At 40.0% G+C, this 26,592-nt stretch overlaps 1 protein-coding gene across 3 annotated transcripts; it reads right to left on the bottom strand.

The window, feature by feature from the left end:
* Positions 1-26,327, bottom strand: LOC148279366 (uncharacterized). 3 transcript variants are annotated; one of them, XM_088230085.1, is made up of 3 exons: positions 26,031-26,327; positions 17,288-17,611; positions 15,604-16,257 (listed from the first exon to the last, which is right to left on the bottom strand). In XM_088230085.1, the coding sequence occupies exons 2-3, from the start codon at positions 17,528-17,530 to the stop codon at positions 16,024-16,026; spliced, it is 477 nt and encodes a 158-aa protein (XP_088086211.1). In that variant the 5' UTR covers positions 17,531-17,611; positions 26,031-26,327; the 3' UTR covers positions 15,604-16,023. The 3 variants fall into 3 exon arrangements, with proteins under 3 accessions (XP_088086212.1, XP_088086211.1, XP_088086210.1); XM_088230086.1 differs by lacking the exons at positions 15,604-16,257; positions 26,031-26,327 and adding an exon at positions 1-58 and having other exon boundaries at positions 17,288-18,220; XM_088230084.1 differs by lacking the exon at positions 26,031-26,327 and having other exon boundaries at positions 17,288-18,380.
* Positions 26,328-26,592: the final 265 nt, after the last annotated feature.

The raw sequence follows: 26,592 nt of genomic DNA, 5'->3' as shown, positions 1-26,592 counted from the left end.
TGTGTCTCACAAGGATCTCAAAACTGCAGATAAATTGCTTGAAGAAGACTTCTTAAACCTGAAAATATGGTCCCATGACGCAGGTTTAATAATTAACTAAAGAAAACCAAACTTATGCACATAAGATCACCGAACTATAAAACTCACACAACACCGTCAATTTTATCACATGTATCCATAGTGATATTATGCAAGCGTGCATGTGTGAAAATATTGAGCAGTATGTTTATTTAGGTTTAACTAAAGATTGTAATTTCAAATGGGATGTATATATTAAAAAATTGCGTAAGCGATTAAGAGCAATAAGTAATAGAATATATATATTAAAATATTATTTCCCTGTTAATACTTAACGAATTATTTATTTAGCTCTCTCTGAATCAATTAAACGATACACTATAACCACTTTATCAAGTTAACCAGGTTATCAAGTGAAACTAATATTAATTGTATTCAAACTTTGCAAAATTCTATGATCAAATTGCAACTACATAAAAATGTATACCACCAGAGACACAATATTTCAATGTCATTGATGTATAAATCTGTAAATAAATTATCTGTTAGGGCTCTACTTTGGTACAAATTAATTTGTCAGCATGCGTCGCACTCCGAGTATAAACACAAGTTGGTACATGATAACAAAACCAGGTTTACTAGTATGGAAGGGCTAGCTGTTCCTAGATATTGCAATAAATATGGAAAAAAGACACTACAATACAGTATACTTAAAACATTTAACATATTACCAAACAATATTAAACATACCGAGTTAAATACAGGGGTGAGACGTTTAATCATTATGGTTTATAGAAAAAAGTTTATTGTATTAGTAATAGTTTTTAATTTTTGATAATGTAATGGGTATGTAATGTTTTTCAAGTAAAAGTATTATTAATGTAGGTTAAGTATGAATAATCGAAGCAATTTAGAAGAACCTGATGACGAGTTGTATGTATGCAACTCAGCAGGACTTTAATTTAAGGCTATTTTGTAAATATTTTTGAAAAAAAAAAATATCATTATGCAGTAACTTCTTTAAAATGCTTGACTTTGTTCTTAAAAATGCCAAGATTTTTTCAAATATACAAGTTCTGAAAACATTGTATAATTCCTTGGTAAGAAGTCGCTTGAAATTTAGTCCCACCATTTGATCGCTAAATGAAACCACATATTCCTCAATGATAGAGAGGGGTTATCTGTATCTCAGGGAGTATGGATATTGCCCGTGGATTTTCCGAATCGACTTTTTACTAGGAATGCTGGGCTACCAATCATTGTTTGGGAGAAGGGATATTCATTTGTGTTGCCGACGTAAAAGTACATGCACCAACTTGGCGGCCCTTCCTGGGGCTTTAATGTAGCATAGGAGGCTTCAGTATGTGTAAGCGATCTACCACCTCCTCAATAAAGACTAGTATTTGTCACTTTCGGGGGTGGTGATCGCCATACTGAAGCCCACATATAGATTAGAATTCATGAAAATATTTGTATGCCCATAATGTGTTTTTATGTTGTTCTGTATAAGTGTTGATCGCCGCGCGGTCGGCGGGGAACTGCGGCCGGTAGCGGGAGGGTGGGGACCTTATACGTGGCGCGAGAGAGACCGATAGAGCCGGCAAATGTGCTCGCTATCTCTCTCGCCGCGTGATTGGTCAACCTAGCACCGCCCGCTATTGGCCTAGCCCACCGCCGCACGGCAAAATGTTGTATATATAGCCCCGCCGGGGAAAAATAAAGTCAGTCATCTCACCACACTACTAAGGCTTTCTACTCTCCACTTCACCTCCCTACCTCGCTTCAAACCGGACCTCATCGCCACCTGGATTCGAACACCGCTACCCCCCTGGACTTGGAACTCGGATACCCTTTGGATTGGATTTTGGACCCCGGATAATTTGGACCCTTGGATACTTCCCCGGAACACACCCCGCCGTTCCCACCAACGGAGAGATACCGGCCTTACAACCCGGTTGCCTGACTCAGGATTGCGGCCGCCAGCGCTACTCGCTAGCGACCCCGCAAGGGATCTCTAGGCGACGATACCTCCCCCGGAGCTTATCGTTCGTCGGCCGAGGCCCGCCTACGCCCGGCCACTCTGCGTTTGACACCAGCACCCATAGAAATACAGTTCTTGTGACGGGCGCGATTGCTACGGACGAAGCAGTGATCCGCCGCGTCTGTTACAAGTTGGTCCTTCGAGAAGAACCGGATATTCATCGCAGAGCGCCTAGAGATGACTTCGAGAACCCCTTCACTCCGCTCGGGTCGAGAAGGCACGGAACCAAGAGAAGACCCTGCTACAGATCAGGACTCAGCCGAGTCGGACACATCCGAAGATACAGTCCAGCGGCTGAGGACGCAGGTTCGAACGCTCCGTGCTTCACTACACGATCAAGACCGACGCGTGCCCTTGGAGACGAATCCCGAGCCCGCGCCGCGTGCTACGGATATGGACGGCATCATGACGGTGCTGTCAAAAATGGCGATTCTACTAGAGGCTTCGCAAGGAAGAAGCCCGACTTCAGCCCCAGAGGACGTTAGCAGAGTCGGCGCCATGATAGCGCGCCAATCTACTGCCAAGGACCTACCCGCCTTCGCCGGAGAGCCGCAGGAATGGGCTACTTTCAAATCGCAGTACACTCAGTCGACGGAGATGTGCTGCCTTTCGGATCCAGAAAACCTCCTGCGTCTACAGCGTGCGTTGAAAGGACGGGCAAGAGAATCTGTGTCGTCATTACTAGTGGATCCAAGCCAAGTGAGGGTGATAATGAAGACGTTGGAGCTACACTACGGCCAGCCGGACATTGTAGCGTCTTCCTTGTTGGAAAAGGTGAGAAGGCTCCGCTGCATACAGAACGACGGATCTACGCAAGCATTAGTAGATCTGTCTAGCGCAGTTCGGAACGCGATAGCGACCTTAGAAGGCTTCGGTGGCGATTACATGTCTACGCCACAACTACTAAGTGAACTAGTGAGCAAGTTACCGCTGTGCATGAAGTCTCTCTGGTGGTACAGCAGAAGAGGAAACCGGGTGAGGCCCTCCGCGAAGGATTTCGCGCTCTTTTTGGAAGATTTAACGGAATCCTCGATGATAGGCGGCGGAATAGAGCCGCAAGTGTACAGCGGAAAACAACGCGAGAAGCCACAGAAGCGAGAACAAGTGCATACAGTGATTTCAACAGAGGGAAACGGGAAAAGTATAGCGTCATGTGTTTTGTGCGGACGAGGACATTTACTACAAACGTGCCAGGAATACATAGAGTGTAGTATTTCGGAAAGATGGGACATAGTGAAGCGAAAGAATTTGTGTTTTTCGTGTTTATCGAACACTCATCGGGCGATAAAGTGTAGAAATGTAAAAAAGTGCGGCCTCGATGGATGTCGCCGAACACATCACAAGACATTACACGACAGAAATAGTGCCGATATCAGTGAAGCTCGGTCTAGCGCCGATATACGAGCGCCAGATAATAGTGCCCGCCGCGACACGCCTGCAGCGGCGGGCGCCGGGGGAAACAGACCGACCGCGAACGAAACCCGCGCCGCGAGTTCAAATGAAAGAAACTACGATTACGGCCACAGTTCGCGGACGAATAATATAGTGACGAGCACCTACGCTCGGGAGGAACCGGTCCTCCTAAAAGTGATTCCCGTCATGTTAAGTGGTCCGCGAGGACGAGTGAACGCGTACGCGTTACTAGATGAGGGATCAACCGTGACATTGATTGACGCAAAAATAGCAAACGACATCGGCGCGCCGGGAGAGACTCGAGGATTAAAAATCCACGGTGCCGGCGGAATGTGCGTAACAGATAGTGCATCAAGAAAAGTCACAATTAAAGTGCGCGGAGTTACGGAAGATTTATTCACTCTCCGCGCAAACACAATACAGAAGCTGAGTCTGCCGCTACAGCCCGTGATTGAAGGGGAAGGCAGGATGCGACAAGTGTGCCCGCAGTTACTCATCGGCCAAGATAACGCCTCTCTCATAGTGACGAGAGAGGCACGGAGATGCGGGGAATACATCGCCTCAGTGACAGCCTTAGGAAAGGTGATACACGGTGGGCGGACACGCCAGACTAACGCCAGCATACTAATGGCGCTTAGTACAGAACAGAGACTAGAAAATCTAGTTAAACAGAATTACGCCGTCGACGCGTTAGGTATAAGTTCGACAGCCAAGATATCGCGTCAGGAGGCGAGAGCCACAGAAACCATGAGAGCCACGACACGTTTCCTACCGCAAGGACGGTACGAGACAGGGCTACTTTGGAAAGACAATCGAATATGTTTACCGGATAATCGCCGTACAGCGCTGAATCGATTTTTAAGCATAGAGAAAAAGTTCAGTAAAAACAGTGAATTCGCCGCGGCTTACAAGTTAAAGATTAAAGAATATCTAGACAAGGGGTATGCCCGGGAACTGACGCTGGCTGAAAGACAAGACACTGCGAGTGGGCTTTGGTTTTTGCCGCATTTCGCAGTAACGAACGTAAATAAACCAGATAAAATACGGATAGTATTTGACGCCGCCAGCCGCTGCAACGGGAAGTCATTGAACGACATGTTGGCCAACGGCCCGGACCTTCTCTCATCGCTTATGGGAAATATAATGCGATTTCGCGAGGGAAAGATCGCGCTGGCAGCAGATATAAGGGAGATGTTTCTCCAAATTAAAATAAGAAAAGAAGACCAGAGGGCGCAGCTGTTCCTCTGGCGCGATAGTCCCGAAGAAGAAATTCGGGAAATGATTATGACGTCGATGACGTTCGGCGCGGCGTGTTCACCGAGCAGCGCACAGTACGTGAGAAATCAAGTCGCAGAAGATCACGGGCAAGAGATGGCCGCCGCCAGGGATGCTGTGCGAAATAAATTCTACATGGACGACTATATGGATGCCGTAGACAGTGCAACAGAGGCGATACAACTGCGCCACGATGTCAGCGAACTACTACGGCGGGGCGGATTCATCCTCGCGAATTGGGCGAGTAATGATCCCTCCGTAATGGAAGCGATTCCTTCAAGTCTGAGAGGGAAAAGCGCACGCGAAATAATTAGCGGAACCTCCGTAACAGAGAGGGTCCTCGGCATCAAATGGGACCCGGTGACAGACGAGTTTCAATTTAAATTTAAAGTGTCACGGGAGGTTCCAACAGAGAGGCCTACAAAACGGCAGATGCTAAGTGAAGTTATGAGCATTTTCGATCCACTCGGTTTCGTAGGGTGTTTGACAATACGCCCGCGAATACTGCTACAAGATGTGTGGCGCTCCCACATAGAGTGGGACGAACAAGTGAATGAAGAACACGCAGAGAAATGGCGCACTTGGGTGGACATATTACGCAATACCGAGTGCGCTATACCGCGGCGCGTATCGAGCGCCAAGGGCCAGCCAGTAGAGCTACATGTGTTTTCCGATGCCTCGGAACAAGCGAGCTGCGCCGTAGCCTACATCGTGTAGGAGAACGCCGCCGGAAGGAATGCGACGTTCATGGCCAGCAAGTGCCGAGTTAGCCCGCTACGAGCGCTATCAATTCCACGCCTGGAATTACAAGCCGCACTCATGGCCGCGCGACTGGCGGCCACAATTAAGAAAGAATGCGGAAGTAATATACGCGATACCTACTACTGGACAGATTCTACTACGGTGCTGTGCTGGGTCCAGAGTGATTCGCGTATCTTCACGCCATTTGTAGCCCACCGCCTAGGGGAAATAGATGAGCTAACGAACGCTCAAGAATGGCGGTGGGTACCAGGAAAGAAGAACCCCGCTGATCTCGGGACGCGGGACGGCGAGATACCAGACATCTCCCCGGCCGGCATGTGGTTCAGTGGGCCGAGTTTCATAAAGAAAAATAAAAGTGAATGGCCGCCGCTCAAGGTAATAACGGCGACCCCGGATACAAGCAGTGAAATAAAGTGTGCGAACAGTGCCATCGTGATGACAGCCCTCCCGGACGAAAGAAGATTTTCCTCCTGGCGGAGACTGATCAGGACTACAGCGTGGGTGTTGCGCTTCATAAACCACTGCAGGAAAAAGAATACAGGAAGCGCGACACTCATCGCCCCGGAACTCAAGGCATCAGAGAGGGCGTGGATACTTATAAGCCAGACAGACAGTTACCACACCGAGATAGCCGCAATTAGACGGGGGGAGTGCCTCCCGCGGAACAGCCGCCTGCTGGGTCTCACTCCCTACCTCGATAAAGATAGCGTCCTCAGAATGGGGACGCGAATTATGGAAGCCCCCGCGGTGAGCGAGCAACTAAAGGCGCCCGTCATACTGGACGGAGCGCACGCCTATACGCGTCTATTGATAAGGCATTATCACGAGTCGCGGCAACACGCAAGTACAGAGCGGACACTCAGCGAACTCAGACAACAGTTCTTTATAACACGATTACGGACAAATATAAGGAAAATTATATACGAGTGCCGCTACTGTCGAATACAGAAGGCCCGCCCGCAGCCTCCGCTCATGGGACAGCTGCCTGCCGGCCGACTCGATCATCACGTAAGGCCTTTTACCCACTGTGGGGTGGACATGTTTGGGCCCGTATACGTAACTATCGGAAGACGCCGGGAGAAACGATACGGGGCCCTGTTTACGTGCATGGTTACGAGGGCCGTGCATATTGAAATTACACCGTCGTTGAGTACTGACTCGACGGTGCAGGCCCTCAGAAGGATGGCGGCCCGCAGAGGACATCCGACAACGCTCTACTCGGACAACGGGACGAACTTCAGAGGCGCAGACAAAGAGATGGCGGCCGCCATGAAGGAACTAGCTCACGATCCCGAACTACAGAACGAGGCGACAAGGAGAGAGATCAAATGGGTGTTCAACCCGCCATCGGCGCCACACATGGGGGGAGCCTGGGAACGGCTCGTCCGGTCGATAAAGGGGGCGCTTATGGTGATTCTAAAGGAACAAGCCCCCCGAGAGGAAACGCTAATGACAGCGATAGCGGAGGCCGAGTACACAGTAAACACTCGGCCCCTAACCCACGTCTCGCTTGATAGCCGAGACGACGCTCCGCTGACTCCGATGCACTTTCTCATCGGGTCGAGCGGGGCCCAGCCGCATCTGGCCGATTACAGAGACGCGCCGCCCGAACTGTGCCTCAGAAAACAATGGCGGGTGGCGCAGAAACTAGCCGACGCATTTTGGAAAAGATGGATGAGGGAATATCTCCCGACGTTGGCACAGCGACGGAAGTGGCAACAGGCCGCCACACCGATCATGGTCGATGACCTGGTCATAATAACGGACGCCGCCCTCCCGCGGAATGAATGGCCGCGGGGACGCGTCATAGCAGTCACACCAGGGAAGGATGGACAAGTCAGGAGCGCCCGGGTCCAGACAGCCACCGGAACCTACACACGACCCGCCGTCAAGCTCGCCGTGTTGCAAATCAAGGACGACGTCGGCGCAGAGATGCCTCCTCGGCAGGGGGGAGTGTTGCCGACGTAAAAGTACATGCACCAACTTGGCGGCCCTTCCTGGGGCTTTAATGTAGCATAGGAGGCTTCAGTATGTGTAAGCGATCTACCACCTCCTCAATAAAGACTAGTATTTGTCACTTTCGGGGGTGGTGATCGCCATACTGAAGCCCACATATAGATTAGAATTCATGAAAATATTTGTATGCCCATAATGTGTTTTTATGTTGTTCTGTATAAGTGTTGATCGCCGCGCGGTCGGCGGGGAACTGCGGCCGGTAGCGGGAGGGTGGGGACCTTATACGTGGCGCGAGAGAGACCGATAGAGCCGGCAAATGTGCTCGCTATCTCTCTCGCCGCGTGATTGGTCAACCTAGCACCGCCCGCTATTGGCCTAGCCCACCGCCGCACGGCAAAATGTTGTATATATAGCCCCGCCGGGGAAAAATAAAGTCAGTCATCTCACCACACTACTAAGGCTTTCTACTCTCCACTTCACCTCCCTACCTCGCTTCAAACCGGACCTCATCGCCACCTGGATTCGAACACCGCTACCCCCCTGGACTTGGAACTCGGATACCCTTTGGATTGGATTTTGGACCCCGGATAATTTGGACCCTTGGATACTTCCCCGGAACACACCCCGCCGTTCCCACCAACGGAGAGATACCGGCCTTACAACCCGGTTGCCTGACTCAGGATTGCGGCCGCCAGCGCTACTCGCTAGCGACCCCGCAAGGGATCTCTAGGCGACGATACCTCCCCCGGAGCTATCGTTCGTCGGCCGAGGCCCGCCTACGCCCGGCCACTCTGCGTTTGACACCAGCACCCATAGAAATACAGTTCTTGTGACGGGCGCGATTGCTACGGACGAAGCAGTGATCCGCCGCGTCTGTTACAATTTGGGTGTTAATTTTTTCCTACTTATTGGTGGTCGCATACATAATTCCGATATTCTGAATGAATTCTGTCTATTTGTCCCTGATATTTATCTTCAACAAAGGCAACACAGGTTGTTCTACCTACCACGATGCAGAACCAACCTGCAATCGTGTTATTCAATCGTATTGCCTCGGATATCGATATATATTATGACAGTGGGATTTCTCTTAGGAAGGCAATTTCCAATTTGGAATATGTATGTCCATTTTACATAACCCATTTAATAAATCTGATATGTAGGCATTTTTGTATTGTATTGAAAATAAATTGGATACTCTGTAATGTTCTCAATGTAAATAAAGAATAAATAAATGAAACTGTAATTGTCCTATAATTGAGGTTTATTTGTAAATATTGTATTTTTTTGTTCTAATGGCTGTTGTTTTCTTTTAATAATCATAATAATAAAAAGTAACTATAATCGTTAAAAGTTATTTATCTACAGTTATTGATGGAATTACATTGCAATAATATAATAACTAAAATTATAAATACTTGGTGCACTTCTGCTTATTTATTTGACCAATTACCACTTTCACCCTCTAATGGGCATCTTTAGACCAGTTAGAGCCATTAGAGGGTGAAAGCGCTAATTGGTCAAATAAAAAAGTGGACCAAGAATTTTTAATTTATTTAAAACCCTCACCGGTCCAATGTCGAATCTCATTTGACATCGATTTTTCCATATATCATACTTTGGAAAATTATAAAATATAGATAATGAGGCCATTACTATGTACATTTTTAAAATAAATTGTCGTTTTTACTACAAATGTAGTTTTTATTATTTTACATAAAAAAAATTGTTTCTATAATTTTCCAAGGTATGATTTATGGAAAAAATCGATGTCGAATGAAATTCGGCATTGGAGCGGTAAGGGTTAAATATAAATTATTACACAATGTTTGATTATGTCCAAATGCTTGCAGACTGGCTGAATTTCCTCCCTAGGGAGTTGTTCATTTTTTAATTTATTTCAACAGAGAGGAAAAACCTTTTTGAGAAGGGAATATGGAAGTCTAGGCATTTACAGGGCTTATGACCTGTCATTGGCTGGTTTAAGCGGCCACTTTACACACTGTGTAACATTCACCATTCTGCCCATGTTTGAACATCCACATTTCCTCAACTCTTCCATCTGTTGACTTTTGTGAAGTAAAAGAGCTGAAACCTTTATCACGTGGGTGAGATTCATCCGGCTGAACCAAATCACCTACTAGGCAACGCCTGAAAATATGTAAATGCCCAGACTTCCATATTCCCCTCTCAAAAAGGTTTTCCCTCTCTGTTGAAATAATTTTAAATAAATTATTACATTCATAACAATAAATGCTATTTGTCCATAATGCTTCAAAAGCGTAGGAGCATAGGCGAGAGGGATGATGAAAATAGTCAGATAGTAAATATAAGGATTCAAATAAAAACAATTTAGTTTCAATCAATTTTTTTTTCAGAATGATTTTTTCATAATAAGGTATTTAAGCTAGAGGTACGGGTATAAAGCAAAATTATAATTCCTCAAAACGTAGATAGTAAATAATACATCATAGTGAAATATGAAATGATATAGAAATTCATGTCGCGCGAGTAACTTCCCGCCGGGGCCGGCGGCCGGGGGCAGGACGCAACCTAAACGTAAAAACGACACTAACAAGACAGTTCACTCTCTCAGCGGAACTCAATACGCCCACAAATCGCAAGGCACTGACACTGAAGGGGTTATACCAGTTGTCCGCTAGCGAGCACATTCGATATCTCCGGATCACAGGCTGCTTCTTGACCGGTCACCGAGGCGAGAGTGAACCGGAAGGGCGTCAGGCGGACCGGCACATGCCGCTCCTGCGGTCCCGGCGCTGGCCCCGGGCGCATCGCCTCCTCGAGCCCCGCGGGGTGGCGCGGGGCGCGACCCCTTCGGAGAACACCAGCACGCAGCGCCCCTCCGCGCGCCGCTGCCCCGCCGGGCACGGCGGATCCGCGCTCGCGAACACGGGCACGTCGATGAAGTGACGCGTGCCGATGACGGGCACGAAGTCGTCCTGCACCGCCCGACCCTCGCGAGGCGAGACGGCCACCGTCACCGCCATCGCGCACAGCACCGACACGGAAAACCGGGAAACCATGGCGCAGCCTCGCGCTGTTATTGAACCATCGAGCGTATGCGACTGCGACTGGACTGATGTATTTAGCGATATGCACACCGCGCATCGAGAGCAAATATGAGATTTTATTTCGATACCACCATTTTGGATCGAGTGTTAAGTTACTATCTCTGAGCGGTGACAACAGTGCGCAGTGTAACCGCATCCGTTTGTTTTAATCGGAATTTCATTATCTTGTTTATAAAAGCACTCATTTTTACGCGCAATACAATTTAATCGCTTTATTTATTACATTATTTAACATTTTTTAAATATGTGAACGTACAATTACAATTTGAAGTTACAATATTTGAGTTTGTCCAAATGTCAATAGACAAAAGACTGGATTTCAACCCCTCGGGGGTCATTAAGATTAACAAACCAACTGGTCCAAGAAGAAGTTTAAAAATTGAAAAATTGTTTTCAGGCGTTGCCTAGTATGTGAAATAATTCAGTCAGATGAATCTCTTCACAACAATAAAGGTTTCAGCTCTTCACTAAAATCAACAAATGGAAGGATTGAAGAAATATGGATGTTCAAACATAGGCAAAATGGTGAATGTTACACAGTGTGTAAAGTGGCCACTTAAACCAGCCAATGACAGGTCATAAGCCCTGTAAATGCCTTGACTTCCATATTCCCTTATTTAAGGTATCTCCATCCCTGTTGTAGTTTGTTAACAATTTGAAGTTGTTTAAAGTTAAGCGTCGCGAGAAATTCACGAATTCCCCTCATAGTATTCCATCAGTGACGGTGTATAGTATTTAGTAATACGCAACCCAGAACACACGCCTTGCTGATGCTACATCACTACAAATACTTTTTTGTTTCATGTCTTTTTTTGCTCCTTATCATTAAGTTAAATGCAATTTTCTACTCCTACTTTCCTTTATTCATCTTTCACCATTCCTCATCAATTTAATTTATTTTCTTCCCACTGTCTCAATTTATTAAAGTCTTCCACTCAAGTATCGAATGCTGAATCAAAATCAAAGATGTTGTAACAGATTGGTTTGAGGTCACCACTGGAATGCGTCAAGGTTGCGTCCTTGCACCGTTCCTTTTAATAATCCTCATAGACTTCATCTTAAGGAATTCAATTCCACTAGATCGAAGAATTTCCATCTCTTCCTTCCGAAACCTGAAATTTGCAACCCAGAGTATGCCGATGATGCGGTTTTAATTGACGATTCAGTAACGGGTCTTCAGGCCACTGTAGAAAGCTTAAGTAGGTACTGCACATGCATGGGTTTAAAAATCAATATTGCAAAAACCCATGAACTTTGTAACACTTCATGCCTTGATGCCCAAAATCCTCTGACTCTGTCAAACCGTCATCGAAAGGGTCGAGAGTTTCAAATACCTGGGAGTAAATGTTACGGAAAATGGAAGCTTTAAAAAAAAACTGGGAGTGCAGCTAGGAATAGCAAATGCCACATTCAATAGTATGAATGCTGTCTGAAAATTGGATATTTACTCAGCAAAAACCATATGTCGTTTATATATCACCTGCATAAAACCTTTTTTCTCCTCTACAGATATCTTACTAGGGCCCAAAGCAGCAAAATTCTAAGTTTTGAGAATGGGTGTCTCAGAAGAATCTTGGATGTGCGGTGGTTTGTCTTTGTGAGGAATGAAGTAATAAGAAAACGGACGCAGCAAACTCCGGTGACAGCTGTCATCAAGCGGAGGCAAAACAGTTAGTTTGGCCATGTGCTCCGGATGCCTCTTGAGAGCTTTAACCACGCTTGCCTAATTTTAAGTTCTCGAAGTCCTGGTCGTCCACTGCTGACTGTTAGTCGGCAGTTCGTGTCAAAACTATGGGACGTGAACCTGACTTGGGAGGATGCATAGGAGCTGGCTGCTGACAGTGATGCTTAGAGGATCTTTATGGACACCATATGCTCCAACTAGTTTAAACCTTCGTCATTTTATTTAAGTATAATTAAGCGAATATATATTATTGGATGGCAGGCCCTATCTTTATATATTTATAATTCCTCTGTACGTGTGATGTCACTGAACTCCTCCTAAACGGCTTAACCGATTCACGTGCGGTTTTCAGAGAAATATAGATCTTTGCGCTGTTTGTGTTCGTAGATATTAAAAACTTTAATCGAAAATGTCAAAAAAATTAAGGAAATGTTTTATTTATCGATCTACCGGGGTTGCATTCGAGGAGAATGCATTTACAAGATGTTGTTTTTTTGTGTATAAAAAGTTTGTTTTTGAATGTTTACAAACAGCGGTTTTTTGTGGATCTCAATCAGACTCTTTCCTTAACTTTTTTATAATTTCTACCCATTTATTTCTTTTAACTGGATTTTCGGTAATACTAGTATAATATTAAATTCAATACATTTTTAAAAATCGTATCCCTACATAAGTAAACCCCTCTGTTGGTGAGAAGACCGGAATTTGACCAGAATTCAACCACAAACAAGTACCTAAGTACCTGTTTTAATTTTAAAATTAAATATGTATAATTTTTAGTTTTTGAATTCAATCATATACAAGTACCTAGGTACCTACTTATCAATGAAATGTATTTTTCCAAGCGAATAGCAGGCAAGCCAACGTTCGGGCAGGACAACGTCTGTCAGGTCCACTAGTAATTTACACATATGTATTTACATTTTTTTATAGTTTCCATTTATAATCATTTAATCTCTACATATGTTTGTAATCGAAATAAATAAAATAAATTAAAAACACCAGTAAAAAATTGATCCTTAGAAATGCAACATCTCTCATAGGTGTCAACTGTCGACCATACTGTACTGAGAAAATTGCCGATTCAAAAAGTGTGAATGCTAAGCTTCGGAGAGATTAGGCACTTTGAATATTTACGAATACACGTTCATTAGGGTAGAGTGAAAAAATATTTTTTTGAATGTAGGATTTCCTGTATTATTAATCTATGCCTTGGCGGTAAATAGTAAAGAATACCAAATATCATCAAATTCTAAAATTATCTTCAGGTGGCGCACTGACACCAAAGATTTGAAAAAAGAGATTTTTTTGTCAAATATTGCATGTTGGCAAGTGCCTCTGGTTGTCCAGTTTAACGTCGCAAAAGACATCTGGCAACACTTTCCTCCCCTCTACCTTCGCACCCTCTCAGACTGTCTTACCGTGCGCTTTCACTCCACTCCACTTGTCACATTCAGTCTCTAGGGCGAAGCGCATGTTCGATGAAATAACCACGCAAACTTCAATTTGGATCTGTTAGAGAAATGCCTAAAACAAGAAAGGATTCATCGTGTCCCGTGTTTGGTGGCCCAGAAAATTTAAAAGACAATATTTTGCGAGTACCTACTTGTAAAGATATAATAAAGTTTTATTTGTGAGTAAGAAATGATTTGTTGTGGCTATCTAACGGACAAAATTTTTCTGCAAAAGACATATGTGTAATAAATCCAATTAGTGTGATTAAACTTCGGAATAAAGCTATTATTTCTGTCATATCTCGGCAGCAGATTATAAATAAACTTACCTATTACCATCACAAATACAAAAAAAATAATAATTATCGAGTCGCTAAAAATAAATCGGAGTTTTATGAAGGTAAAACTAGAAATCTCTTTGACATTGCTTTTTGCAAATGTACCTCTGATGATTTCTGTAAATGTTCAACGAAAATACCTAAAAATGAACTGGAATTTTGTAAGATCAAAGAAAAGGCCGTAAAATGTATATTAACTCAACAGATATTTGAATAACTAAAATTTAATAGCGCAGAAAATTGAGACTGGAGGAGGGAAAAAAAATCTCCAAAAACAGTCTGTTCACCAAACTTTAAGCCCCTCGCCAGATACTACATTGACTGCAAAAACTTTGGATGATTGTGTTAGACAGTAACAAAGATCCAGATTTTCATACTACGCTTACATCGGACGCCTCATCGCTCTTCATATAAAAAAACAACCAAAGCAGATGAGGCATCTACTAAAAAATCTTGCTACTGCTTGTGATAGGACTGGTGTCTCTGACAGATCAGTCTCAATTCAACACTTTGGACGGCTGTGCGTCAGGTCTCATACGTTCGCAGGAGTCTTAGGTAAGATGTTAAAACACTGTGAAGACTTACCTGTCGTAGAATTTGAGAAGACTGAGGCAGTGTTTTCAGTTCAGTTCAATAAGGTTCAAAATAAGCACTAAACGCTCTGGCAAATAAAGTCCAGATCATACCTTTAGCATGATCAAAAGATTCTCTTATCTAAAGAATAATTTGAAAATAATTGCGTTTCATATAATACAGCAAAACTCTTTCTTTGCACATTCCGAGGATATTTCATTAGCTATGCTGCAAGACCAAAGGCAACATATTCAAAAATTATCACTTAGACGAATACTTAAAGCACAAAAAACTGCAAAAGGAAAAAAGAGAAAGAGAGTTTTTGACCCCTAAATGGAACTTCAAAGCAAACTACTATTATGATTTGATGAATTGGACAACAGAAAAAATATTTAAGGTGCGATTTACTTCAAAATATTGTGACTGAAATAAGGGACAAAATTATGAATAAAAATATAAATATCTGTATTGAAATGTTTTCTTGTCACACATTAGCTGTGAAGAGAGACGTAAAACTGGTCACTGATGAAGGTTTGGCTATTTTTGGAACTGCAGCAATTGAGGATAAATCCGAGCAAGAATAAAATTGAGAAAAAAAATGGCAACATTTGAGACGAAATCTTAGTTTTTCTCTGATGTTCGACGAGCTACCCTGCTTGAAGGTGATATGACTGAAGGTTGAAATAATAAAAACGAGTTATAACATTGTAATTCTTTGTAATTTCAATTGAGATAATAAAATAAAAGTGGATAAAAATTTAATTTATAGAAAAACTTCGAAAAATTCTGTTTTTTTCGAAATTTCAAGTCTTCTGCGCCACCTGAAGATAATTAAAAAAAATTATTCTTTTTACATATTTCAACAGCTACTTATCTATAGCAAAGTTTAGTAATATACAGGGTCAATGATATTAAAAATATTCATTTTTAGCCACATTTCACTCCACCTTAAGTGCTGGCGAATTCAAACGACAAAATAAATTTCGCTAAAATGGCTAAAATCCATTGAAAATAGTTAAAATATTTCTTCAATAACTTTTCGTTATACATTCAAATGTCTAAACAATAAAACCTCTTATATTACGGTCACCAGTTGCTTGTCCTTGCTTAATGACTAACGTATTTTTCTCATATCTCTCCCTTCAACTTTCTAAAAACAATGGATTTGTCTTTTTCAACAATAACGAATCATTTTTATAGCCTGATTTTATAACATCCTTTAGGAATCAGCGCCGAAACACTTCTCGGGGGCCGTTCACGTGAGTAAAACCGCGTGAATATCCAAGTTTTATGAAAGATTTCCTCGAGGGCCACGATGTGCATAGTGCATATTGTGTATATACGCCCGCATTGTTCACAGTGTAGCAACCGTTTCACGCTTAGTCAAAATGCGCAACACCTCAGTTGTTAATCCAATCTACGAACTCTCCTGAGTTCCCTGGTAATCCACTGCAGCAAACCGTGCTTTGCGATTGATGTCTGCGAGTCCCGTGCAGTTCAACTCCTGGATGTTGTTTTCACCTGCACCTTCGGTGCGTCGTGTCTGAGGACGTTCCTTTTCTTCCCGTTGCTGATGTTCCGTGAGAATGGAATAATGGACAGGTCCCACGTATCGCAGATTATCCTTATTTGTTGAGTGATTAAAGACCAGCTTAAAGTAATCTCTTCAGTTTAGTTTCAAGCCACGTCTAGTAAAATAGCTTTCAGCAATGTTTATCTAGAATGTACTTCCGTAATTAAACATTTTGTATTGTAACTACCAAATCTCTTTGTTCTTATTATCATGACTATTTGTTATATTTATTTACATTTCCCTTTGTATGCACTTGTGAAACAATTTTGGATCGAAATCTCAAGAAAGATCCCACCCCTGATGAAAGGAGTTATCATGTCGGCAGTTTTTAGGGTAGTATAGTGGTTGAATAAACATCCACTACCCTCCATATTATATCCCACCTTTTTATTTCATGCAACTTATTATTGATACTTAACAATGTGTATGTGGGTATATGTATATGTATGTGTGTATATGTATGTGTATGTATGTATGCGGTATGTATATACGTATAAGGGTGTACACGTGTGTGTGTATGTATATGGAGATTTATAAATGAACATGTTATATGTTAATCTGCCTTAGCACGGGTTTTCTACTAGGCATTACTCGAAACTATGTAAACCTCTCTAATTACTACTTTAAGGCTCATTGAGTGATTGATTATTTATTAAAATAAAATAAAAAATTTAAAATGAACATTTGTTTTTAAATTAGATTATAATTATAATAAAAAAGCACGCCGACATTGTTTTAAAATCATTAAAATGCATAATTATTATGGATTTGAAATGATAAATAATTGATCAAGTCGTGAAAATTGTATTTTTTACACACTTGTACAATACAACCACTGCACTCTGACGCATAATACCTCATATTATTATGTTGCCTGCATGTTACACAGTATCCTTTATTTTGAAAAGTTCAGTAGCTTCGATTGTATAATAAACAACATATAAACTCGAAAGACATATAAAATACAATACTTCTTAGAATATTTGAGACCGCGATGAATCAGATTTAATCTGGCAAGTTCGTAACATGAGTACCTTATAACAGCAAAGGTGAGAAATCAACAACTCCCCTTAAATGGTTGTGTCGGAACACCTGCGTGTATTTATACCTGATCTCTGTGGGCCAGCATCAGTAGAGCAGCGTCACTCGTCTCGCAAGAGGCAGGCCTCGTGTTCTCCAGAGAAAGAACTTCATTCGCCATTGTCATTGTCATGCTGCTGAAGCTGGCGCTGTTTTGCTCCCTGTTGGGATTGGCGTTGGCCGAGGGGGCCGAGGACGAGGGCCGGGCCCACCGCGGACAGGACGCTGCCCTCGGGGGGCTCGGCGGCTGGTGGGGGGCGCACAGGCTCATCCGCGTCCCGCAGGCCCTGACGGACCCTCCTTGCCCCGCGGGGTCCCGCTGGGCCGCCGGACGCTGCCGGGAGGTGTTCAACTGAAGACAATAACTCTCAGACTCTTAAAAAAAAACCGCACGATGCACACTTCATAAGAAATAAATCAATAAATACCTCGTGTCCATTAACAAATATTCTATGTGCTTATGATAAATAATAAAATATTACAATATAAAATATTTTGTCTTTGATTTGGTGTGATTTAATTACGTACCTCGAGAAGACCCGTCGGACCTCGAGGAGACCAATATGGGGAAAAAAGTTGTTTTATAAAATACAATAAGATAACTTTGACCCTTTACTGGACTTGAATCCTTTTTATATCCTCTAAATTATTTCTATGACTAAATATTGTGTTGGTTTTAATTTGACAGGCGCAGTGGCGCAGTTGGTTAAGCGGCTAACTGTGAAACTGACGTCGCGGGTTAGATTCCCGCCAGTTGCAAGAGAAAAATCCAAGAAATATTTTCTTCTCATTTGGTCTGGGTGTTGTGTATTTTTCATTACCTCCTTCCATATCCCCTCTATCCCACCTGCTGACAAGCCTCAAAATAAAGGCTTAGTGGGTTATTCCTTTAAAAATAAAAATAAAAAGTCAAATATCTCCTTATTCTTTTTGTTTATACATGATTTTTATTATTTGTTTTTTGTAATTTATATGTGTTATAATTTTTGTATTATTATTAGTATTTATATTTTTGTTTCATTTTTGAATTATAAATGGTATATTTTCAAATTTATATTTACGGTTTAATTTTTTTTTTTTTTTTTGAAATTTGAAATAGGGCACACCTAAACATATTATTTCGAGTTCTCTAATAATAACAATGCACATATAGTTGCTTAACACCTATTTCTTAGCCTTCTGTTTAAATTTTGTTTTTTTTCTTTTTAAATGTTTTTTCCCACTTAATAATATTTTCTTGCATATAAATAGAATTAGATGACTTTACCTTTTTTCTAAATGGGAGTTTGATTTTTTAATTTTTCTGGTATTGTGATCATGTTCATGTTGACTTTGATATAATTTTTTACGAAATTCTGTGTATCTTTTTTCAAATTAATAATAATACTACCGTTATGTTTTTCAATAAGGTCCAGCCTAAACACATGCATTTCCTAGCCCGCCGGAACCTGAAACAATGATCCTCTGTCTATTTTAAAACTGTGAAATAAATAAATAAATCATTCATATCAATGAACGGAATAAGGCCATCAATTTAAAAACAATATAATTGAAATTATCCAATACTGTATAAAATTAACAAATTGATTTAATTCCTAATAATACGTTATTCCTTGTGAATATGAACGAATCGGATCCAACTAATAAATTTGTCCAACCGTGCGCCGCGCCGTTGCTGCATTTTATTTTGAAAATACCCTGACGGGTGAAATGGCTGACGAATATTTGTCGCGCAATCGAAAACCAGATCACTCGCACTTTTCATTAGCCAACGTTACGCTGCCAAACAAAATAATGTGCATCGACCGACATTTACCAAATATTTAGTTAACGACTCCTCGTTTTCCGATGTCGATGTCGATGTCGATGTCGGTTTCGCAATTCCGCACGTTAGACCATACTCGTATTTGTCACGGATCACGCAAATGTTATTATATTCCTAATGATGTCGCTGTTCGGTACTCAACCCGTGACGATTATATTTCCGCCCATTGTAAGGCGGGTCGGGTGTTTACTGTTTATGTTTTCTAGTGTATCGGGTCTTGCATAATGTAATGTACTGATTTATGTGATTTTTACAAGTCCAGTCAAGGCGAATCGAACTCAAACCCCATTATAATTTGATACGGAGAGAGCGCCAACAGTTTTATTGTATTACTCTACAATTATTTCAATCGACATGCTTTGCTTATTTTCATATTGTCATTCTGAAAACGTTTTCTTGTTTCTGAAATTATTTTGGTAACTTTAGTTTACTAGAAATATTGATTTGGTTGGTATTTGTATTACCTACACCTCGGGTTGTGGTGCTGTGGCTAGTGTCTCGGACTCACGGACCGAAGGTCCGTGGTTCGAATCCCACTCTACCCCAACTCGATTCCATTTTCTAATAGTGAGTTATTTACAACTCGTTGAAAATGGCCATCAAAATTAAATATTTGGGTAAATCATAAGAACGCAAATATTTCTTTTTCTTAAAAAAAAAAAAAAAAAAAAAAAGGGACCACCGCATACCTTAACAAATCTGCGTCGTGTACACTATACACGTACAACTTAATGTAAAGTGTACAATGTTCATATCAAACACGATTATGTATAAATAATAGGAAATACACTTACATTTATGTGGAAGGTTAGGTATGTGCTAAGTTTATAGTATCGATAGTTAAACAAATTATTACACTTTATTTTCGACAAGCGTTGAAAAAATGATATCTGAAACAACTCAAATGTTGCATTCAAATAATTTATCAGATATTAAGATATATTTTTAGGTTTTAAAAATATGAAATCTGTAGAACCTATACGATGTGTATTACCATCGAAATATGTAAATAAATCAGTAATTTAATTCTACAAATTGAAATTAATTTTTGTATACAATTTCCAGAAGGGCTGAAGTTCCTCGTTACGTTTATTTAACCCAAGCCATGAAAAAATAATTGAAAAATCGAATCTAGCATCTCGTCACCTCACGCCCTATGGAAACGAGATGGACAGTAGCAAATGAAGCTGAATATATCTCGGAAGTGTATAGAATATTCCCATTTTTGTAAATAAGGAATGTCATTTAGAAATTTGCGTGTAGGTTTTTAGATCGGTCGATTTGGTATTTTTTTAAACTTTATAGTCGTCTCATGTCTCATGCTTATAAGTAAGTATATTATAATATGTATGCATAAAGTAAACATTGTAGTAGGTATGTAATATATAGTACCGAGATGATGAGGCAGCAGCCGGTAACACTTGTCGAACCGGTTCAACTTCTCATACCGATCTCCACGTTCGTGTCCTTTCCAGAAGGTCATAACACTTACATTTGCATAAAATTCATATTCAATGGATTAAAACCCATTGGGAAAATAGCAACACTCCAAACAGTTAACTCTTAAACAACGGTGCTAAAAAATCCCTTAACAAACGGTACTGTAACGTCGTATTACATCAAACAGAAAACGAGATTTTTTCGTATACAGGTTTGCAGGTATTTGAAAACGAATAATTAACACACACATTCATTTTATTGATGGGAGAGTCATTATACAATATCCTCTGAGCAAATCGTAACAGAAAATTCCTGGAAAAATTAATCAATAAATTATGAATCACACTTAACTCTTAAAAGACACTGCTAAAAAAATATCTTTGCAAACGGTGCTGTAACGTCGTATTTATTGATTTGAATCTTTAAGTACAAAGAAACCGTCTGGAAAACTAATTGCTAAGAAAAAATCTTCAGGCCAACAAAAAAACTGCGACTGGTCAAAAGAAGAGATGGTCATAATTTGTACCAAATAACAAAAATATATATCAAAAGATACATAGGTATATGAAAAAAAACCTAATTAATTAAAAATAACAGGTGTTTTTTAATGGAGAGATAAAGCTTGCACATATTAACTTAAATAATAGTAAAGCTTGCTTTACATATTAAAGGCTATGGAATCACATAATGAGTTTGGAAGAAGAGAGAAATATAAACCGAGGAAAGAAAAGGGATAAAAAAAATTTTAAACAACAATTAAATAAAGGGAGGTCAGGATTCTGAGCAGAGGATATACATATATACAGTCATGTTTCAGACATTTAAATTACATTTTTTTTTTTCATTGATAAATTCTTACGGGTTACATACATTGAACAAAAAAAAAACATTTAAAATTCACATTCTGATGTTAACAATAATATTTTTAACATCTTTTGTAAAGGTTGTCTGAGTCTTTTGTTTGGTTTTGTCTGGTAGTTTATTATATGATTTCAGTCCATGGTTTATTAGTCTCGATTGTCCTTTCCTGGTTTTAAAAGGTTGTATATGATATTTTTCTGATATTCTCGTATTGTGTTCATGTTTACTACAGTATTTTTCAAGTTTTAATTCTTCGTCTACAATTATATCAGTGGCTAAATTATTAATATATTAAGGGTTCTAGTTTAAAGAGTTCAGTTACATTTAATTGTTTAGTTTGTTTAAAAAGTTATTTAGTTGCTGTTAGATAGGCTAGGTTATACACTAACTTTAATATTTTATTTTGCCGTCTTTGTAGTCTGTTTATGTCATTTTGATTCCTGTTCCCCATAGTAGTTGCATATAACATATTTTAGTTTTTACATAGGCTTCGTACATTTTTTTTTTCCTTTATTGGAACAATGTTTTTGATTTTTAAAAAATACTCGATAAAGTCGCTGTAACCGACCCGTTACAGAGGGGGGGTGGCGGCTTCGTCTCCTTGGTTCCGTTCAATCGGCCCACCCGGCGTAAATGGGGGGCCTGAGCCCGGCGCACCGAGAAAGCACTGACCGCTAAGTCAACCTCAGTAGCCCTGAAAAGGGCTTTCCAACGCGTCCTGTTGATGCAAAGAGGCGAGCGCAGTCACGGCGGAAGGCAGCAGCGAAGAACGAAGTCCAGCGGGAAGCGGAGGGCAGGAGCGGAGAGTAAAACACAGTAGTACTATCTTGAGCGAACTGACGTTTATTTTTGAGTGTACACATTATAAGGACCTCGCGGCGCACTGCCCGACGCCCGAGCGCGCGGCCGCCGCTGTGTACGCGAGCCACCGTCGCGTCGCGTCGGGGAGAGTTTAGTCGACAGTACGCTGAGCGGCGAGCAACATTCAAATATGAATACACTTACAAATAGACACATACAAAATACATAAATTCAATATAAAATTATCCAAATAAAGTCCTATTCTACATTTTCCTCGGTATAGCCAAAGCCGAACCCGATCGTGAATCAAATCGCCTTTATTATGGATTCAGCACTTGACTTTCACATATACCGAGGACCTAAACTATAAAATATAAGTTATAAACAATTAATACAATATTCCGTATCTTGCGTCGTTCCAGCGCGTCCAGAACAGTCGCCACTTTGCTAATTAAATTGTTGATATGAATTATCCATGTCAACTGTCTGTCTATTGTTAGTCCTAAGTATTTAACATGTTCAATTTCAGTTAGTCGTTCATTATTTATGTAAGCATCTACTTTGTGACATTTTTTTCTTGATTCAAAATGGATAATATTGCATTTTTTTCATTGAGTGTAAGTAAGTTTGTGTTTGTCCATTTAGTCAACATAGTAAGGTCTTCGTTTATGTCATTGTTTGTTAATACGTCTGTTTGATTTTTAAAGAAAAGTACAATGATGTCGTTGGCATACATAATAATTTTTCCTTTAAAATTATACAGTGATAAGTCATAAATATATAAAATATATAAAAGTGGACCCAAAATAGATCCTTGTGGGACTCCAAAATTTACTGTTTTTTTTTTCATTTACAAAGGTATACTGCTTCCGATTTGTTAAGTGTGATTTTAATAATTTGCATTCTTGATATATTACTCTTATATCATTTAATTTTTTTATCATGGTCTCAATGTGTACCATATTAAAAGCTTTTTTTAAATCTAATATTACTCCTGTGGTTGGAATTTTAGCACCCATGTTTGTTTGAATATAATTAATTAAATTTACTAGGGCGGTTCTGGTTCTTTTTTTTTTCTTGAAAACGATGTTGGTTTAAGCATATTATATTGAGATTTTTTGTATGACCCATTAATCGTTTATGAATATATTTTTCGAAGATTTTATTAAATACAGTTAAATTTGTCATAGGTCTATAGTTACTAGGTTCCGTTCATATACAGGTATTTAAAGAAAAAAACATATATTATGTATCACCACCATTCTCCTTTACGCACTTAATGGTACCGTGGAGAGCAACACCAAAAGCCGTGTGGTTGGCAGAGCCGAACCCCGCTTTGATCCACAATGCGTAATTCGCTGCAACGTCAGCTCGGACAAGATATTAAATGTCGTGCGTCGGAAGAACATTTCACATTTCCTCTTGACATTTCGTGCCGCTAACCACAGCTCTCCGTCCAGTGTTCGCTATTGTAAATTCCTTCGGTACAAAAATTAAAAGGATGCAACTCGTGTGTATTTACTCAATAAATAGCTTCAATAATTGTAATCCATCTTTCTCATTTAACCTCAAATCAATTCACGCGCACCCATCTATACAAATAGATCACGTCGGGGTCCCCGACGTTCGGCTCTGCCAAGCACACGGCTTTTGGTGTTGCTTTCCACAGTGAACAGGGCTCTGTATTGATACACATATTGCAGCTTATCTCGATCATTTTACGTTACATGAAAGTATGATGATCATTATTACGCTTCAGGTTCCAGTCAAGGGACTACGAAATATCATATTGTAAAAACACCCTTTTAAAATAAATATTTCGTGTTTACCATACCAGAAATCCTGAGAAATCCAAAAAATTTAGTCCTGTCGTAGCAAATATACGACTTCATTCATAAAAAAACTAAGAGCGATATATCAAGTCTTATATTCATCATATGTGGACTTGCGTGGCATCATAGCCACACGAGGGTTAGGAAAAAACTTAATTATGATATGTTTAGTAATTAGGTACGTACATGGATTTAAAACAAAATTTTCGTTTTACATTCGTCATGATTCCCCCATCGGCACCTAATGGTACATAGGATACTGCATGTTTAGACCAAATTCAGCGAGTTTCGAACACAGTGCATGAGGTCTAGCATTTAATTCACAAGTACCTATTGCCGATGAAATATATTGTAACGAGTGACGTTAGTAGACAGAACAGTGCCCACTTTGGTAAACATATGCGCCACTATTCTAAAAGCATTTTCTACGACGCGCGACGTAAGATACTTCCAGTAACGTCCAATTTCTAAGCGTTTCATTCCGGGCCAACGGGCGTCATGATGGAGGGAATCTGAATTAGTTAGTCTGAACCTGAAATGAAAGAAGCTGCGAAACGTGGGTTATTTTTCATTATTTTCGTTCACGCCTAACCGATGTCCCCTTTTGTTAATTATTATATTTACGCCTTTAACAAAGTAACAAATAATAAAAAAAAACCATTTAAATGAAACAAAATACAAAACACCCGTAAACTAGTGAAGAAAATATAAATACATAAAATAAAATCAGCAAAAAATAAAGAAATAACAAAGGAAATTTAAACAAGAAATTATAGCATAGGTACTCAGCAAATTAACAATAAATAAAATTAGACCGAAACCGGTAGACATAGAAAAGTCGGTAAGTGGTTATATACAAATATTTAATAACATTTATTAAAATGTTTGACCACAAAGTTCATGCTTTAAATATAAATAATAACAGAAAATAAATTAAATATAAAAAAGTATTGAAGTAACAGAGGCGATGTATCATAGTATAAACATAAACAGTAAAACAAGTATAACACATAGTACGTTATTATAATTAAGAAAAGTGGTTAAAGAGTGTCGATTTTCATTTGTAAAAAATATATTTATTTATTTGAAGACAATTTTGTCTCAAATCAGCATGGCTGGTGCCATTTGATCGATTCAATATTAATGGATCAGGGTTTAAAATGATCAATCCGTAAATTAATCATTCAAAATAAAACAAAAAACACAAATTGATTTGGTGTAATTTGGAAAAGAACACCAAGAATCAAGAAACTGCCAGCGTTGCCACATAATGCTATGTAATCCCGAACCTCCCCGACCTCTCCGCGCTATAGGCGTACCTATTTTATTTATGCAAGATTATGTAGAAAAAGTTTAAGTAGTATTTTAAAAAATATTCTTGAATCAGGTAGCAAATTTTAATTCAATAAAAATGTGTAATGTCAATGAAATACAATTAATATGCTGTAAGGACTTTTTTAAAGTATTATTTACAATTTATTTCTGCGATTGATATAGTTATGTTCGAGCGTTGTACCCTATCCGGTGGCGATCTTTTTGCAGATGGAGGATCGCGAGTTTGGAAAGACAAATTCGAGTAAATTCTTTCGAATTTCCATTTATTTTTTATGTATCGATCCTTCACGAACAAACCGTTGCAATATCTACAGTGTGATTTTCACGGCAATATTTATAATCTCAGAACTTTCATGACAGCGTAAGAGATTTATTATATGTTTGAGATACACGTTAGTGTAAAGATAAAAGAGACCTTACCTGATCAATTCCTGTGTTCTTACACATTCCTTATCTCACTATTTTCTCCTTATCCTAAAAGCAATTTAAAAATTGAGAAATGGTAGGAATTTCGATGTTTCAAATTAAAAATATAAAAAAATAAAAATAACAAAAATACATGTGTTGATACTATATAGTCATAATAATCAAGTATTTATTAATTAGTAATTACTTGAATTGATAATTAAAAAAATAATTAAAGAAAATTAAAGAATAAGATAAAAAAATAAACTAACATTTTTACTTTAGGATCTATGTATAATGATGTAAATCATAATGGATTTAATTGGCATCATTATTATTATCCAATGTCCGCTCTCTAGGTAGAGCATACGGTGTTCACAAACAGCCTCCTGTCCTCTGGCGGTTGCTAGTTCTTGCGCATCATCCCAAGTCTGGTGCCTCCCGCAGTTTTGACACGAAGTGCCTCAATAAGTGAAGAAAAATAGCGATTTAAGAAGACGAATACTCGGGTCAGTGACCAAGTAACGAGAACCGCCTGTCTGTCGCTGCGTGTACAATGTTTAGCTCCGTACGGGGTCAACTAGCAACTAACAAGCAGCCATATATAACAAGTAATGAATACTTCATTTAGTGTTGTACTTTGATTCCTCCATATCTCTCCGTGACATTGGAAATAGGCAAATTGTAATAAGATAAATAATTTAGTTCTTGGAGACAATCTAATACGATCATGATGTGGTAACATTATGCAAAGTGGGTTATATCGGTGTGATATATAAACTAAAAATAAAGATAACAAACGATGACAAAGAACACTAATTCAACTAAACATAT

The sequence above is a fragment of the Micrasema longulum genome, unplaced genomic scaffold (assembly GCF_059751315.1).
Source record: "Micrasema longulum isolate JH-2025_06_02 unplaced genomic scaffold, ASM5975131v1 h1tg000729l, whole genome shotgun sequence".
Classification (NCBI taxonomy): Eukaryota; Metazoa; Arthropoda; class Insecta; order Trichoptera; family Brachycentridae; genus Micrasema; species Micrasema longulum.
This window is presented reverse-complemented; position numbering and strand designations above follow the sequence as displayed.

Bases quoted from the DNA above. Each gene is read 5' to 3' on its own strand.
- LOC148279366 (XM_088230085.1), bottom strand. From the start codon at position 17,530: ATGAGCCTGTGCGCCCCCCACCAGCCGCCGAGCCCCCCGAGGGCAGCG. The intron at 16,258-17,287 runs GTATAAATACAC...GATTACTTTAAG, and splicing joins TGCTGGCCCACAGAGATCAG to CTGGTCTTTAATCACTCAAC.